Source organism: Manis javanica, chromosome 2, assembly GCF_040802235.1.
Source record: "Manis javanica isolate MJ-LG chromosome 2, MJ_LKY, whole genome shotgun sequence".
Classification (NCBI taxonomy): Eukaryota; Metazoa; Chordata; class Mammalia; order Pholidota; family Manidae; genus Manis; species Manis javanica.
The window spans coordinates 30,541,298-30,558,840 of record NC_133157.1 but is presented as its reverse complement, the minus strand read 5'-3'; the positions used below and the strand labels follow the sequence as shown (position 1 = coordinate 30,558,840).

The following is a 17,543-nucleotide window of genomic DNA, read 5'->3' as shown; positions in this document are numbered from 1 at the left end:
TTTTTAAATATAGTTAATGAGATGGCACAAAAGCATGGTGCTCAACAGTAGTTTTCAAGCTTGGTTAAACAGTGGGGCCCTTTGTTTATAAAAAATCTAATAAGCTCAAATTTGTAAAATAGATTTAATTTTCTCCAGTTGATGCTGATGTGTGGTCTGGAGTCTGTTCACTTGCCATCCCTACCCTCTCCTACCCTGGCCCCAAAAGGATACAGTTGGACTTTATGAAACAGTGGTCTATAACCACTGTGAATTAGGAAGAGCATTTGATTGTACTCTCAAGAATCCTGGGTTCTTATTACAGTTCTGTCACTGTTTATTTGTGTTGGCTGTAGACAGTGCTAACCTCTTTATAAGAAAGGGAAGGGGCAAACTTAAAAGACACCAGTGAGAAGAAGTTTCATATGTTATAATATATCTGAAGTACATAGTTACATAGTTACATTATCATGACCGTAGAAATGGAGTTTGATTCACGCAGAAATGTTAATGAAATTTTTTATTCCAGTATTTCCATTTGACACCTTTTTAAAAAAGGTTATTCAATGTCCAAGATACATTGGGAAATGAAAACTTAGGATAATATACTAGTTATTTTAAAAAGCTATTTAAGTACATATATACATACATATGTTATTGTATAGAAAAAGACCTGAAAAGACATATATCAAAATGGAAGGGGAAGGAAATGAAAAGAGTTGTTAACTATGGGTAAAGAGATGATTGTTGACTTCATTCTCTTTCACATTTTCTAAACATTCTGATGTGAATATATGTTACTTTTATATAGAGAAAAAGGTTTTAAAATAAAAGTTTTTAAAAAATACTAGTAACTCAGTTCAGCATTAAGTTGAATCTGTATTCAGAATAAATTCTAAAATTACCTAATTGTTGGCTTTTAAAAATAATGGAAACTGATGTTTAAAAATTCTTAAATATTTCTTTTGTAGGTTTTTCTGTGTGAGTGGAGAAGACAGTTGTTTCAAGGAGAAGTGACACAACACTTTTTAGGATGTCTGAGGATGAAGAAAAAGTGAAATTACGCCGTCTTGAACCAGCTATCCAGAAATTCATTAAGGTAGTAATCCCAACAGACCTAGAGCGGTTAAGAAAGCACCAGATAAATATTGAGAAGGTGAGTATTTCATTTTCTAACAGTTACATATTTTGATTTATATTTGTTGTACATTTGAGCTGAATTTAGAATATTAGACAAGAGGCTTTGCTAAAACATCTAAATCTTACTAATTTAGCAACATTATTTTTTCATTTGGCTTTTCTGGCCTACAAATACACCTCTCATATTAGAGGAGAACTGATTCTGTTTTAGAGGGGGACTGATGTTTTAGGCAGTTAATAATTACAATGCAAACTGTTTGGTATTGTGCCATAATGTGAAGGCAGCAGACTTTGGCTAAGGGGCTTGTCTTAATTTCATTCACCTTGTGGCAAGTTTTTTGCACTTTGAGTGTGTGTCTGTCAGTAACTCCTGTCCTCTTCAGGGGTACATAGATTAAAGAGGTAGATCATTGCATGATATGAGGGAGTTTTCCAACTTCACTGCTTCCCTTTGAGGAAAGCCCAAATATGAGAAATATTGTCTAGAGGTCAGTATAAGAAATAGGTAGAGGGAAGAACTGGTCTCAAGGACTGTGACGGAGGTTGCATAGAACCTGGACTGGCCAGGGAATGGTAGGAGTGGTTGTGGCATTTATGGGAACATCAAGTTTACTGAGTATTAAGCATTGATTTGGCAGGTTATATTGTCTTATTTGCTGTCAGGGTATTTGCTCCTTCAAAAGGACCTTCTCTGTATAAATTTTAAGCCATCTGGCCCTCATTGATTTTTTTCTGGGGAGAGGTGGGTAGAATTGAAAATGCAAGTAGAAAATCATTAAGTCTTTCAATATAAATCAACTGAGTACCTTATATGAGTAGGAAGAGTGTCAGCTTTTTCTCCCATAGATACCATCTGTCTTCCTGGTATTTAAGTCTTCTTAAAAAGAGGATAAAATAAGTGTCAAGGATATTAAAATGAAAATTTTAGTGCAAACATGAAGCTATCTAGAATTCAAGATCAATATTTTCTTGTCCCTTCATTTCTTCTTTATCCATATGCAATAAGTACTACGACTTTTAAGGATGGAGGAGTTGTCTGGTAAACTGGTTATTCCTGACATAAGCAGAACCAAATTAAAGGGTTCTATGCATTGATTAGTGAGGAGGGCTTGTTCTTTGAGCATTATGACAATATAGAAATAAACTTGTTTACCTTTGATCGATTATATCCAGGTGTAACGTTTAATAAGGTGTGTTTCAAAGTCCTAAGCGCATATTGAAGTACTCAGTTACATAGATGACAAGAATATGGCAGATAAATTGATTCGGAAAGGCAGAACTAGGGGGACTATGGTCTATTAAGACCATTTCTTTCCTTTATTGTCTTATTTTACCTTTGAGATTTGGCATGTCTTAAATTTTCCTTGTCATATTTTTTCTATACAAAAGTGCCTGCTATCATTACCCTCAGATCCTAGTCATATGTACTACCCAGTCAGTTATCAATGGAAAAGTCAGAACCTTGGAAAAAAGGTAGGTGGGGATAGGAATGGGTTTGTTACTGATTTGATTAGTTGTGCCATACTTCAGAAAAAATTATTCCAGAGTTATATTGATCTTTCTCTGCCAGAACATTTCTTTTAGCATTTTGTGAAATTTTTACTTAGTATGAAATTTGAAATTTTTAGACAATATCAGAATAATTATAATTTACAATATAGGTGATGTCTGAAGCTAAGCAGTTAAACTCATACTGATCTGTTTTATTCCATAGTCTTGATCATTCTACTTTCTCTAGGATTTCTAGTTTAATTATGAAAGTGACTTTTTAATCTGTAAGATTGAATATTATATTTTAATAGATAGTTTATAGCAATGTAAAACCATTTAAAAGCAGTAGTGTTCACTGTGAACAAAAGAGTTAAGAACTAACTTTGGACTCCAGGTGTCTGATAGTGCCTCACTCTCAAAAAGGCATATTCTTCCTGGGGGACGGGTGTAGAAAGATAAAATATTTACTAAGTTAGCCATCAGTCATCCAATACAAATTTAAAAGAAGAAAGTCAGACTGAAGAGAAATTGAAGGTAAGCCTTAGAGGAGTGATTCTGCAACATCTGAAAACAATGAGAGTAGTGTGCTGTGGACACCTGGGACTGTATTCCATAGGTCCTTCAGCATTAATTTTATTACACGATAGACTTGATTAGAATGTAATCCTGAAACTTGAAATGTCAGCATCACTTTCCTTGCTAATGTAAGATAGACTTAAAGCTATAGTTAATAGGAACAGCAAGATAGTAAGCCTGGAACATAAAGGTTTTTTTTTTCATCTTGTAGGGGTTTGGGTGAAAACTTACTGTATAGAATATGGTTAACGTGCAAGTGGCAGAAAACCTCAGAATAATGTATTAAAGGATAGGCTTTTTTGTTTTTGCTTTTACTTTCATGTCTCATAGTTATGGAGGCAGTCCAGGGTTACAGGGTTACACTTAGCAGTCATGAAAGACCTAGACTCTTTTTATTTTGCTCTCCAGTTCTCTTCTCAATTTGTTTCTATCTTGCATGTAAAATGGCAGCACCAACTGTCTCATCCACTAAACTCCGTTTCAGCTAGGATATAATAACCAGCATCATATTTTTGCTGTGTTCTTTTTCTTTTCAATTCTCTCTCATTTTTCTTTTTTCTTTTTTTTCTTTTGGTATAATTAATCTACAATTACATGAGAAACATTGCTTACTAGACCCCCCCTTCACCAAGTCCCCCCCACAAACCTAATTACGGTCACTGTCCATCAGCATAGTAAGATGCTGTACAGTCACTACTTCTCTTTTCTGTGTTGCACAGCCCTCCCCATGCCTCCCCCCAGATTATACATGCTAATCTTAATGGCCCCTTTCTTTCTCCCCACCTTATCCCTCCCTTTCCACCTATCCTCCCCAGTCCCTTTCCCTTTGGTAACTGTTAGTTCATTCCTGGGTTCTGTGAGTCTGCTGCTGTTTTGTTCCTTCAGTTTTTTCTTTGTTTTTATACTCCACATATGAGTGAAATCATTTGGTACTTGTCTTTGTCCACCTGGCTTATTTCTCTGAGGATAATACCCTCTAGCTCCATCCATGTTGCAAATGGTAGGATTTGTTTTCTTCTTATGGATGAATAATATTCCATTGTGTATATGTACCACATCTTCTTTATCCATTCATCTACTGATGGACACTTAGGTTGTTTCCATTTCTTGGCTATTGTAAATAGTGCTACAATAAACATAGGGGTGCATCTGTCTTTTTCAAATTGGGCTGCTGCATTCTTAGGGTAAATTCCTAGAAGTGGAATCCTGGGTCAAATGGTATTTCTATTTTGAGCTTTTTGAGGAACCTCCATACTGCTTTCCACAATGGTTGAACTAATTTACATTCCCACCAGCAGTGTAGGGGGGATCCCCTTTCTCCACAACCTCGCCAACATTTGTTGTTGTTTGTCTTTTGGATGGTGGCAATCCTTACTGGTGGGAGGTGATACCTCATTGTGGTTCTAATTTGCATTTCTCTGATGACTAGCGATGTGGAGCACCTCTTCATTTGTCTGTTGGCCATCTGAATTTCTTCTTTGGAGAACTATCTCTTCATCTCCTCTGCCCATTTTTTAATTGGATTATTTGCTTTTTGTTTGTTGAGGTGCATGAGCTCTTGATATATTTTGGATGTCAACCCTTTATCGGATCTGTCATTTCTGACTATATTCTTCCATACTGTTGGATGCCTTTTTGTTCTATTGGTAGTGTCTGTTGCTGTAGAAAAGCTTTTCAGCTTGATATAGTCCCACTTGTTCATTTTTGCTTTTGTTTTCCTTGCCCGGGGAGATATGTTCATAAAGAAGTCGCTCATGTTTATGTCTAAGAGATTTTTGCCTATGTTTTTTTCTAAGAGTTTTATGGTTTCATGACTTACATTCAAGTCTTTGATCCATTTCAAATTTACTTTTGTGTATGGGGATAGACAATGATCCAGTTTCATTCTCTTACATGTAGCTGTCCAGTTTTGCAAACAACAACTGTTGAAGAGGCTGTCATTTCCCCATTGTATGTCCATGGCTCCTTTATCATGTATTAATTGACCATATATGTTTGGGCTAATGTCTGGAGTCTCTATTCTGTTCCACTGGTCTGTGGGCTGTTCTTGTGCCAGTACCAAATTGTCTTGATTACTGTGGCTTTGTCGTAGAACTTGAAGTTGGGGAGCGAGACCCCCCCCCCCACTTTATTCTTCCTTCTCAGGATTGCTTTGGCTATTCGGGGTCTTTGGTGGTTCCATATGAATTTTTGAACTATTTGTTCCAGTTCGTCGAAGAATGCTATTGGTAATTTGATAGGGATTGCATTGAATCTGTAGATTCCTTTGGGCAAGATCACCATTTTGACAATATTGATTCTTCCTAGCCACAAGCATGGGATGAGTTTCCATTTCTTAGTGTCCTCTTTAATTTCTCTTAAGAATGTCTTGTAGTTTTCAGGGTATAGGTCTTTCACTTCCTTGGTTAGGTTTATTCCTAGGTACTTTATTTTTTTTGATGCTATTGTGAATGGAATTGTTTTCCTGTTTTATCTTTCTGTTAGTTCATTGTTAGTGTATAGGAAAGCCATGGATTTCTGTGTATTAATTTTGTGTCCTGCAGCTTTGCTGAATTCTGATATTAGTTCTAGTAGTTTTGGAGTGGAGTCTTTAGGGTTTTTTATGTACAATATCATGTCATCTTCAAATAGTGACAGTTTGACTTCTTCTTTACCATTCTGGATTCCTTGTATTTCTTTGTTCTGCCTGATTGACGTGGCTAGGACCTCCAGTACTATGTTGAATAACAGTGGGGATATAGGCATCTCTGTCTTGTTCCCGATCTTAGAGGAAAACCTTTCAGCTTCTCACTGTTGCAGTATGATGTTGGCTGTGGGTTTATCATATATGACCTTTATTATGTTGAGGTACTTGCCCCCTATACCCATTTTGTTCAAAGTTTTTATCATGAATGGATGTTGAATTTTGTCGAATGTTTTTTCAGCATCTATGGAGATGATCGTGTGGTTTTTGTCCTTCTTTTTGTTTATGTGGTGAATGGTGTTAATGGATTTTTGAATGTTGTACCATCCTTGCATCCCTGAGATGAATCCCACTTGGTCATAGTGTATGATTCTCTTGATGTATTTTTGAATTTGTTTTGCTAAAATTTTGTTGACTGTTTTTACATCTATGTTCATCAAGGATATTTGTCTGTAATTTTCTTTTTTGGTGGGGTCTTTGCGTGGTTTTGGTATTAGAGTGATGCTGGCTTCATAGATTGAGTTTGGGAGTATTCCCTCCTCTTCTATTTTTTGGAAAACTTTAAGGAGAATGGGTATTATGTCTTCTCTGTATGTCTGATAAAATTCAGAGGTAAATCCATCTGGCCCAGGGGTTTTGCTCTTGGGTAGTTTTTTGATTACCTCTTCAATTTCATTGCTGGTAATTGGTCTGTTTAGATTTTGTGTTTCTTCCTTGATCAGTCTTGGAATGTTGTATTTTTCTAGGAAGTTGTCCATTTCTTCTAGGTTTTCCAGCTTGTTAACATATAGGTTTTCATAGTATTCTCTAATAATTCTTTGTATTTCTGTGGAGTCTGTTGTGATTTTTCCTTTCTCGTTTCTGATTCTGTTGATGTGTGTTGATTCTCTTTTTCTCTTAATAAGTCTGGCTAGTGGCTTATATATTTTGTTTATTTTCTTGAAGAACCAGCTCTTGGTTTCATTGATTTTTTCTATTGTTTTATACTTCTCCATTTTATTTATTTCTTCTCTGATCTTTATTATGTCCCTCCTTCTGCTGACCTTAGGCCTCATTTGTTCTTCTTTTTCCAGTTTCAATAATTGTGACTTTAGACTATTCATTTGGGGTTGTTCTTCCTTCTTTAAATATACCTGGATTGCTATATACTTTCCTCTTAAGACTGCTTTTGCTGGGTCCCACAGAAGTTGGGGCTTTGTGTTGTTCTTGTCACTTGTCTCCATATATTGCTTGATCTCTATTTTAATTTGGTCGTTGATCCATTGATTATTTAGGAACATGTTGTTAAGCCTCCATGTGTTTATGAGCCTTTTTGCTTTCTTTGTACAATTTATTTCTTGTTTTATCCCTTTGTGGTCCGAGAAGTTGGTTGGTAGAATTTCAATCTTTTTTAATTTACTGAGGCTCTTTTTTGTGGCCTACTTTGTGGTCTATTCTGGAAAATGTTCCATGTGCCCTTGAGAAGAATGTGTATTGTGCTGCTTTTGGGTGCAGAGTTCCGTAGATGTCTACTAGGTCCATCTGTTCTAGTATGTTGTTCAGTGCCTCTGTGTTCTTAAATATTTTCCTTCTGGTGGATCATTCCTTTGGAGAGAGTGGCATGTTGAGGTCTCCTAAAATGAATGCATTGCATTCTATTTCCTCCATTAATTCTGTTAGTATTTGTTTCACATATGTAGGTGCTCTTGTATTGGGTGCATATATGTATTTATAATGGTTATATCCTCTTGTTGGACTGACCCCTTTATCATTATGTAATGTCCTTCTTTATCTCTTGTTACTTTCTTTGTTTTGAAGTCTATTTTGTCTGATACTACTACTGCAACACCTGCTTTTTTCCCCCTGTTGTTTGCATAAAGTATCTTTTTCCATCCCTTGACTTTTAGTCTGTGTATGTCTTTGGGTTTGAGGTGCGTCTCTTGTAAGCAGCATATAGATGGGTCTTGCTTTTTTATCCATTGTATTACTCTGTGTCTTTTGATTGGTGCATTCAGTCCATTTACATTTAGGGTGATTATTGAAAGATATGTACTTATTGCCATTGCAGGATTTAGGTTCTTGGTTACCAAAGGTTCAGGGTTAGCTTCTTTACTATCTTACTGTCTAACTTAACTCGCTTATTGAGCTATATAAACACAGTCTGATGATTCTTTATTTTTCTCCCTTCTTATTCCTCCTCCTCCATTCTTTATATATTAGGTGTTTTATTTTGGGTTCTTTTGTGTTTCCTTTGACTGCTTTTGTGGGTAGTTGATTTTATTTTTTGCCTTTAGTTAGTATTTGGTTGGTCTGCTTTCTTTGCTGTGATTTTATTTTTTCTGGTGACATCTATTTGGCCTTAGGAGTGCTTCCATCTAGAGCAGTCCCTCTAAAATACCCTGTAGAGGTGGTCTGTGGGAGGCAAATTCCCTTAACTTTTGCTTCACTGGGAATTGTTTAATCCTCCTTCATACTTAAATGATAGTCATGCTGGATGCAGTATCCTTGGTTCAAGGCCCTTCTGTTTCATTGCATTAAATATATCATGCCATTCTCTTCTGGCCTGTAAGGTTTCTGTTGAGAAGTCTGATGATAGTCTGATGGGTTTTCCTTTGTAGGTGACCTTTTTTCTCTCTCTGGTTGCCTTTAATACTCTGTCCTTTTCCTTGATCTTTGCCATTTTAATTATTATGTGTCTTGGTGTTGTCCTCCTTGGGTCCCTTGTGTTGGGAGTTCTGTGGGCTTCTGTGGTCTGAGAGACTATTTCCTCCCCCAGTTTGGGGAAGTTTTCAGCGATTATTTCTTCAAATACACTTTCTATTCCTTTTTCTCTCTCTTCTTCTTCTGGTACTCCTATAATGCAGATATTGTTCCTTTTGGATTGGTCACAAAGTTCTCTTAATATTGTTTCATTCCTGTGAGATCCTTTTATCTCTCTTTGCCTCAGCTTCTCTGTATTCCTGTTCTCTGATTTCTGTTCCATTAACGGCCTCTTGTACCTCATCCAGTCTGCTCTTAAGTCCTTCCAGAGATTGTTTTATTTCTGTATTCTCCCTCCCAACTTTATCTGTTAGCTCTTGCATATTTCTCTGCAGCTCCATCAGCATGGTTATGACCTTTATTTTGATTTCTTTTTCAGGAGGATTGGTTAAATCTATCTCCCCAGACTTCTTCTCGGGGGTTGTCTGTGTGATTCTGGTCTGGATCAAATTCTTCTGCCTTTTCATGGCGATAGAGGTAGTTGTGGGCAGTTGGCACGTGTGTCAGCTGGGAGAACAAAGCCCCTTCTTGCTTGGTGGTGGCCTTCCTTTCCCTCTTCGTGAGGTGCTGAGTTCTCTCAGATGTAGATGTAGCCTGGCTGTTGTACTGTATCTTCTGGTCTCTCTTTTAGGAATAGTTGTATTTGTTGTATTTTCAAAAATATATATGGTTTTGGGAGGAGATTTCCACTGTCCTACTCATACCGCCATCTTGGCTCCTCTGTTTTTTCTTTTAAAGAGAATGTTCCTGTTCTTATTTCATGGATGCAGCCTCATAGCATCTCTCTATGATGGTATAATATTTTAGTTTTCCTGTATTTCCTTGTCTGTTTTCCCTGAGTTCCTTTAATCTTTTCTCCTTTCTTCAAATTATTTTTTTTGTCTTTCTCACCCTCCTCCCTCCCTCTCTCCCTTTCTTTCTTCCTTACTTTATTTTTTTGCATGTGTCAGCCTATGTACAGTATTATAGGTTTTCATTGGCTAGCTGTTGATATTTAAAAGTGCTAATTGGAAGGTACTTGTGTGTGTATAAATAGGTAGCATGGTGGTAGTAGGGGCCTTGTTACCTGGAGGGGTGAATAGCTGAGGATCTATTTAAATGGGGAACCCAGATACCCTCCTGGAGTGTTGTCTGTGGTGTCAGGGGCAGTGCAATTGCTTGTGGAGAGGGCATCTGGTAGACTACCTGTACCTTACCTAAATTTTCAACTAATTCTGCTCTCTCCTCAACCTTCCACCCCTTCCGCAGCCTTAGGTTTTGGCTTTCTCTGGTATGTTGTCAGTTGCAGCATGTCTACTCTTTTCTAGCTTCCAAAATTTTGTTAAAATTTCTTGTCTTCTGTTACCTTCTGTTCTCATTATTCTAGTGGTTCTTTACTATCATTTTAGTTGAGTTTTGGAAAAGAGCACAGATGTTTGTGTTCAATCTGCCAGGCTTAATGAGAAGGGAAATTATTTATTACAGAAAGTAAATATGTGTTACCTTTTCATACATTTTGATATTTGCTGTTTCTTGTTAGCCCTGAAAATTACATAAAACTTTATATAGATTTGTAATCCTCAATAAGTTTACAGTCCACTTAAGGAAGTAAGATAAGGAAAATCCAGAGAATGATAAGAGGTAACATATAATTAGTGAAAATCAATGGTGTGGGGTGTTCAGGCAGTATGACGCCTGAATGATATGGTACAAAATAAGACATAATTAAGTCCAGTTGATTTATTTGTTTTTTAACTTGTAATTGTAACAAAAACCTCTTTTATTTCTTTTTTTCAGTCTGAGGATGTTTATTTCAGTCTTTTAAACACATTTCTCACCACCCGTAACGTTCTCCTTATCCCCCCTGACATAACCCTGATTCAGTGTGCCTTCCTCTGTGTTTCAGAAGAGAAAAGCCTCAACACAGGTGATGAATGATAATGATCTGATGATGATAATTCCATTCATGTTAATGTTTGGTTAGCAATGAACAATAAACAAATATATGTAGACAAAAAATAACAAAAATATAGTTCTGGCTAATGAGACTTGAAAGAAAACCTATTTGGGATATGGAAACTTGTGGAAAAAATTTTCTACTGTTACAAAGATTTATATGGGAAGAGACAGTCCTCCTGCTTCTACTAATCTTGTGTCTCCCTGTTGTGTATCTGAAACTATAGCCAGTAGGGGACAAGTCTGAGGGTAAAAAACTCTGTTGAAGGTAGTAAAACAAAGGTAGAACTTGGGCACTTGATGATCTTGTAAGCTTCTGAAATCAACTACCCTGGAATTATCATCACCTGCTTCTAGGCTGCTGCTTATGTATGATAATTAACATCCTTATTACTAAACCCATATTTTAATTTTGAGTTTTGTTTGCAACAAAAAGCATCCTGATTCCCTGATTCCTTCAAGTAATAGCACTACTTTATTGTTTTTATGTGTTGAGTGCTATCTTAGAGGTTTTATATATATCATATCATTTAATCCTCACAACAGCCTTATAGGTTAGTCTTATTATTGTCTTCCTTTTTAGGAGGGGAAGTAGTCTTAGAGTTGTTAAATTACTTTCTTGAGATCACTATACTACTAAATGTTGTGCTCAGAACAGTGTGCTCCTAATCAAAGTGTGTTGAATGAATGAATGTGTGTATGCATGTGTAGAACCTAAGATTGTATCAGTTGTTTTTAGAAGCCACTTCATATTGTTGGCTTTTTCATTGTTTTTTTAAGCAACTGAATAAAGTCCATAGGACTTTTTTATATGAATTTCAGCTGTTTCTTTTTGTACAATTGCTCTTTTTAATTTAAATGCTAGGCTTTTCATTTATCATTGTTATTTATTCTTATGTGGAATTGTGATCTTTTGTCTATATGATTATTCCTCCTAGTTTGTATTATCTGAAAATAAAGGCATTATGTATTCTTTGTTTCAAGGCATTGATGAAAAATGTTAGGAAATGGACAGAGTTTACTCTGATATACTGTCACTGTTTCTCAAAGTTCTCACAAATCATCTTTCTGATAATCTGGAATAGAATTTCCCTAAAGATTTATATTAATATTTACAGTGTACAGTGTTTTAAAGATAATTTCTTTTGATGAAGATTTGTTCTGTATTTGCCAGTCTCCAGGAGCTTTTTCAAATCTTCACAGTTCCTCATAGATAGTAAAGGTGTTTCTGTGATCACAAATTTGCAGGATCTTTTCATTCATTCAGATGTAATTTTTCTGGGCCTGTTGACTTGGACTCATTTGCAGTATCTAGGTTTATTCTTACTCTGTCTTGGTTTTTGTTTTCTCCTTAATGTTTATTGTGAACTCTGCTTTGAAGATCATTTTCCTCAATGAAGAAGGAAGATGGAAAAAATACAGACTTGAATACTTTTGCTTTCTCTCCTACATCTATAGCAGTATCCTCCCCATTTGTCCTCCTTTCAAACATTGTTTCTTGTTCAAATCCCAACTTAGTTACTTCCTATAGAACATTTTCTGATGAACTCAATCTCCAGTCAGACATAAACACACCATCTTCACACAGCACTGTGCCTTAAAGTTCACAGATTGAATATTTACCATTTTAACCATTCATGGGAAAGCTGCAAATACCCATGATCTTTAGAGAGTAGTATAAATGAAACTAAAATCTTCCTCGCATTATTGTGAATATAAAATATATGAAACACCCCTGAATGCAAAGTTGACACTTCAAAATGTGTTACTTAACAAGTAGGGTAGCCTACCCAGGTACTTGGCACTGGAACCATCAGTTAATAGTTTCAAATGCATTAGGAGATTTACAGCTTTCCTGGGAAACATCCTTTGTGTTTGTTTGGGGTGTTGTTTTTCTTGATATTTTGGTAGGCACAGAGAGGGGAATTACTTTTACCTACACTATAGGGTACATATTTATTTTCATTACATGAATAATCCTCAGTTTATGGCTTACAGTCATTGGGGCTGTTAATATTATGTAGCTTTTCTGTTAGAGTCTTTGATATTTTCTGTGTAGACAATGATGTCAGCTATGAAGACAAACTATTTTATTTCTTTCTTTTTCTAGTCTTTGCCCTTCCTTCCTTCCTACATTTCCTTCCTTTCTACACTGGTATGATGTTGAATAGGAGAGGTGACATCAGTCATCTTAAACTTTTCCCAGTATTAGGGAATGGTCTTTCACTACTGAGCATGATGTTAACTGTAGGGATTTTTATAAATAGCTCTATCAGGTTGAGGATCTTAACATTCATTTTTAGTTTGCTGAGAGTTTTTGTAATGAACAGACATTTGTCCAATGGTTGTCTTTAGATCTACCATCTTGCTGTTTTTGTCTTTTGTCCTATCTGTTCTTCATCCCTTTTGTCTTCTTTTGCTCTCTTCTTTTGGATTAATTGCGTATGTTTTATGATTCCATTTTTTTCCTCTGTTAGCTTATTAGTTATACCTCTTTGTTTTTTATTTTTATATGTTAGTGATTGCTTTATAATTCTGAGTATTCATATTTAACTTACCACAGTCTACCTTCAAGTAATGTTTTATATATATATATATCTCACTTCATATATAAGCACCTTATAACATTGGTCTCCCTCAGGGTCTTTATAGTATTTATTGTCATATATTTTACTTCTGTATATGTTAATAACCCCACAATATGTTGTTGTTACTTTTGTTTTAAGTAGTGTTGTCTTTCAGAGAGATTTTTAAGATAAAAGAAAACATTCTATATTTATCTATATGTTTACCATTTTTAATGCTCTTCTTTCCTTTGTGAAGAATCATGATTCTGTCTGGTATCATCTTTCCATCAGCTTGAGGGACTTTCTTTAACGTTTCTTGTAGTATAGGTCTGCTGTTGAATTATGTCAGCTTTTTCAGGTTTGAAAAAATCATTGTTTGTCTTCACTTTGAAAAAAGGTTCTGGTTATAGCATTCTAGGTTGAATTTTAGAATGTTTTTCAATACTTTGAAGATGTTGCTCCACTGTCATTTGGTGTGCATTATTTCTCATGAGAAGTCTTCTGTCATCCTTACCATTGTTCCTCTGTACTTCAGATATCTTTTTCCTTTGACTGCTTTAAAATTTTTCTGTTACTTGTTTTAAGTAATTTTATTATGTTTTGTAGTAGTACCATTTTCTTCATTTTTATTCTTCATAGTATTCCTTAAATATCATGGACCTGTGGTTTTCTGGTTTTTATCAAATTTGGAAAAATTTTGGCTGTTAATTTTTCAACTTTTTTTCCAGTTGTCTTCTTCAGGGAACCCAATTACATATATACTGTGTTGCTTTCCATTGGCCTGTGATTCATTGATGCTCTGTTCATTTATTGTGTGTCTTTTTTTCTCCTTGTGTTTCATTTTGGATTGTGTCTATTGCTGTGTCTTTAAATTTACTAATCCTTTCTTTGCCTTGTCTTGTTTGTTATTAATCCCATCTAGTGCATTTTTCATGTTAGATCCTTTCTTTAACTCCAGGAATTCAGTTTTTTAAAACATCTTTAATGTCTCAATATGTTCATATTTTCTACTTTCTTGAACACATGGATATAACTTTTAATACCTTTGCCTATTAATTCCACTATCTCTTTCATATCTGAGTCTGTTTCTGGTGATTGGTTTTCTCAATAAAAATCATACTTTCCTGCTTTTTTTTTTGCATGCATGGTAATTGTTTATTGGATCCTAGACTGAATTTTGCCTTGTTGGATACTGGATATTTTTTAATTCCTTTAAGTATTTTTGAGCTTTGTTCTAAGACACATTTATTTGGGAAACAGTTGGATCCTTTTGAGGCTTTCTTTTAAGCTCTGTGTTGGATCAGAACAGCTTTTATGCCAAGGCTAATTTTTCCCCATAATGGACAATACTTTGGAGTATTCTACCTGGTATATTGCAAGGTTTTTTTACTCTGACTTAGGATCTCATGAACTGTTTCAGGCCTTTGAAACTTTGATCTTTGGGGATCAGTCCACCTGTTCCTTTTCAGTCATTCTTTTTTTGACTTCAGGTAATTTCCTCATGTACATGTGTTGATTCATACTCAGCTTGAAGACTCAAAAGGACAACCCTGAAGATCTCTGGAGCTCTGTCTCAGGATAGTTACCTTCTGTCATTATAATTGTCTCCTCACACGCAACTGTCTCTTCTCTGATATTTGCTCCATGAGTTCTAGCAAATTTTCAACTCTGAATTCTCAACTGTTTCCCTAACATTAATTTTTCTTAAGATATCATGATAGATTAATACTGAGTAATAAATTTAAAAGTACTTTATTCTCATACATGTGTTTGGCTTCCATTCTCATCTTTTTATTAATGTAACATTATCTAAAAGAGCATTTATACTGGATTTGTTCAGTTCAACTTTTCTTTAAAAATGTAGGTAATTTTGGTAATGGTTTTTAATTTATTTGATTAGATAGTTGTTTTCAGTTTATGTTTGGCCTAAGTATATTTTCAATATAGTTCAATAATTTTTAAGCTTAATAGTCATTGTTTACTTTTTAGATGATGTAAAAAAATTCAGGAGAATCCAGAGTTTTTTGCTTCATCACTCACTACCAAAATTAAAGAAATGCTGACTAAGGAATATAAAAATGCCCTGGAAATTTTTTAATGCTTAGCTTTTATGTCTTCCATATGTGTTTTCATGTATCTGTCCTTTCAAGGTTGAGTTTTTATTTGGGGGGGGATGTAGTTTATCAAAAATGTGCTTAATGTCACTCTTACATCTGCTAATATCTTAATTATTTGGATTTTTTTATTTCAATCAAAAATAATATGTGAAATTTGGTGTTGATGCTTATATTCTATGTAAGTGTTCTGCCATCATGCTATCACTTTTTGCTGTGTTTTTCCAAAAATTTTCCATTATCATGATCATAAAATTTCTTGGCTGGAACTCTGAAAACTAAACATTGCCCTGGTTAAAACATATATATTAAATGTTCAAGACTCCTCTTTTTCTAGTCTAGAGTGTCAATGTTACTTTTTCTCAAAATCAGATTTTAGTTTTCAATACTTGACACCATCATTGACAGACATTTAAAATTCTTCGTACATAGTAAGAATAGCTGATGAATGCCATAATCTTTTATTTTTCACATTCCTTTACATTCTTGTTCTTTATTTTTTTCATCTCCTAAGAGTTTACAATACAAAGTACCTACCTTTTTTTGGTAAATTAAATAGTATTATTCTGCCATTTGCCAGAATTTTGTATATCATGTTTTTGAAAACTTCCTGTTTGTACAGTCTTTGGACAGTTAACTGCCACAATGAGGTCAGTACCTTCTTTAGCTGCTGCATTTAAATTTTGCTAGGTAAGTGGGAATTTTGAGGGTAACTAGAAATAATAAGTTTAGTATTAGAGAAAAATTTCAGTACCTTTCCTCTCTGTTTTGTATAGTATCAAAGGTGCGGTATCTGGGACAAGTTGCATGAAGAGCATATCAATGCTGGACGTACCGTTCAGGTAAGGCAATTGTTTCTTGTACAGCCATATGAAAAAGCCAGCCTTGAGAACATTTTACTAAAATAAATACCCTTGTAGCTGAATCCTTTTATGCATCTTTGTAACTACATTTCCTTATGGATACATTTTTAGTAGGAATTACTGAATCAAATGTGATACATATTTTTAAGATTTTGATTTATTCCACAAATGATACATCAACTTATATTCTCACAATGGATGTATCTCCCAAAAACCTTACCAATACTAGTACTATCCATTTCTCAAATTTTTGCTAACTAGTAGGTTGCAATAATGCTGTTTTGTTGTTTTAATGTGGATTTTTTTTCTTATTATTGCTTTGATGGGTGAAAGTTTTTCTTGTATTTGCCTTGGATGTAATATTTTGCAAATTGTTCATGTCCCTTGCATGTATTATGTTGTCTTTTGTAAAAGTTCCATATAATTTGAAGATGTTGATCTTATGTCTATAATATTGTTGCCATAATATAGTGCTGTGAATATTCTTTACGTTATTGGCTTTTTAATAAGTAAGTGTTAATTATTTTAATTTGACTTTTTAAAATCATATATCTACATAGTTAAAAGCCAAATGAAATTAAAAGGCTTATAGTACTCTACTCTTCTTCATCTGTAAGTCTTACTTGGAAGAAACCACTTTTAATCCTTTTGGCTATTTTCCATGGTGTTTAGCTCTTTATTTCTAAATGCCATGTGTTGACTGGTATTTTTTAATTAATCAGATTTAGGGATTGCCTCTTCACTTTTTTGCCATAGTAGGTGGAGATCTAGCTTTCCACCATGCTCTCCTACTTGCCTTCCCACTCTGTAAGTACATATATTATAATTTTTGGTTAAATTAGTAATTTGTAACTCGTTATTTTGATTATAGAGTTTCTTGCTAATCCACATAGTGAAATACAGTACAACTTTTCACTTTTTTTTTAAGTTAATTGCCTCATTTTTTTAAATTGCCTGGCTTTCTGTGTATTTGTACTTAATTGTTTTCTAAATGCTCCACACCTCTGCCATAGGCTATCAATAGTATTTTTCATGCACTCAAATATGTCACTTCCATTTTTTATCCTGAAGCCCCTTTCCAATTTGGATTCCCTTTCTAGGCTATTGCATAGCTGATGTTCTGGGACTTCCCTCAGCTGCTCTCTGTGTTGGGTCTCTATTTCCTGGATATCATGTCTTACTCATTTTTGGTTTACTCCATTATTTTTTTGTAATACATCTTTAAATAGTTCTCCAAGTAAGGGTACTTGGAAGCTAAATTTTTAAGTTATTATGTGTCTGAAAAATACTTTTATTCTCCCCTCGAACATGTGTTTTCTGAACTCAGGAGATACAGAATTCTGGTTGGAATTCCCTTTCAATTTTCAATTTTGAAGCCTTTCTAGTTTAATGTTCTTCCCAGAAAAGCTAATGTCATCTGATTCCCAAATCTTTGTATAGAATGTTTTTTTCTCTT

At 34.7% G+C, this 17,543-nt stretch overlaps 1 protein-coding gene across 12 annotated transcripts in view; it reads left to right on the top strand.

Moving 5' to 3' along the window:
- Window positions 1-17,543, top strand: part of STX17 (syntaxin 17) — a 135,596-nt gene that overhangs the window by 5,928 nt on the left and 112,125 nt on the right. For 10 of the 12 annotated variants that reach the window (XR_012127093.1, XR_001853655.3, XR_012127098.1 and 7 more), the window contains 2 exons: window positions 951-1,135; window positions 16,001-16,066. Coding sequence is in view for 2 of the 12 variants with exons in the window: in XM_073227086.1 (XP_073083187.1) it covers window positions 1,013-1,135; window positions 16,001-16,066 (189 nt within the window). In the remaining 10 variants the exon portion in view is untranslated. Of the gene's footprint in view, window positions 1-950; window positions 1,136-16,000; window positions 16,067-17,543 lie in introns of those variants that run through there. The other 2 variants (XR_012127108.1, XR_012127103.1) reach the window with 1 other exon arrangement.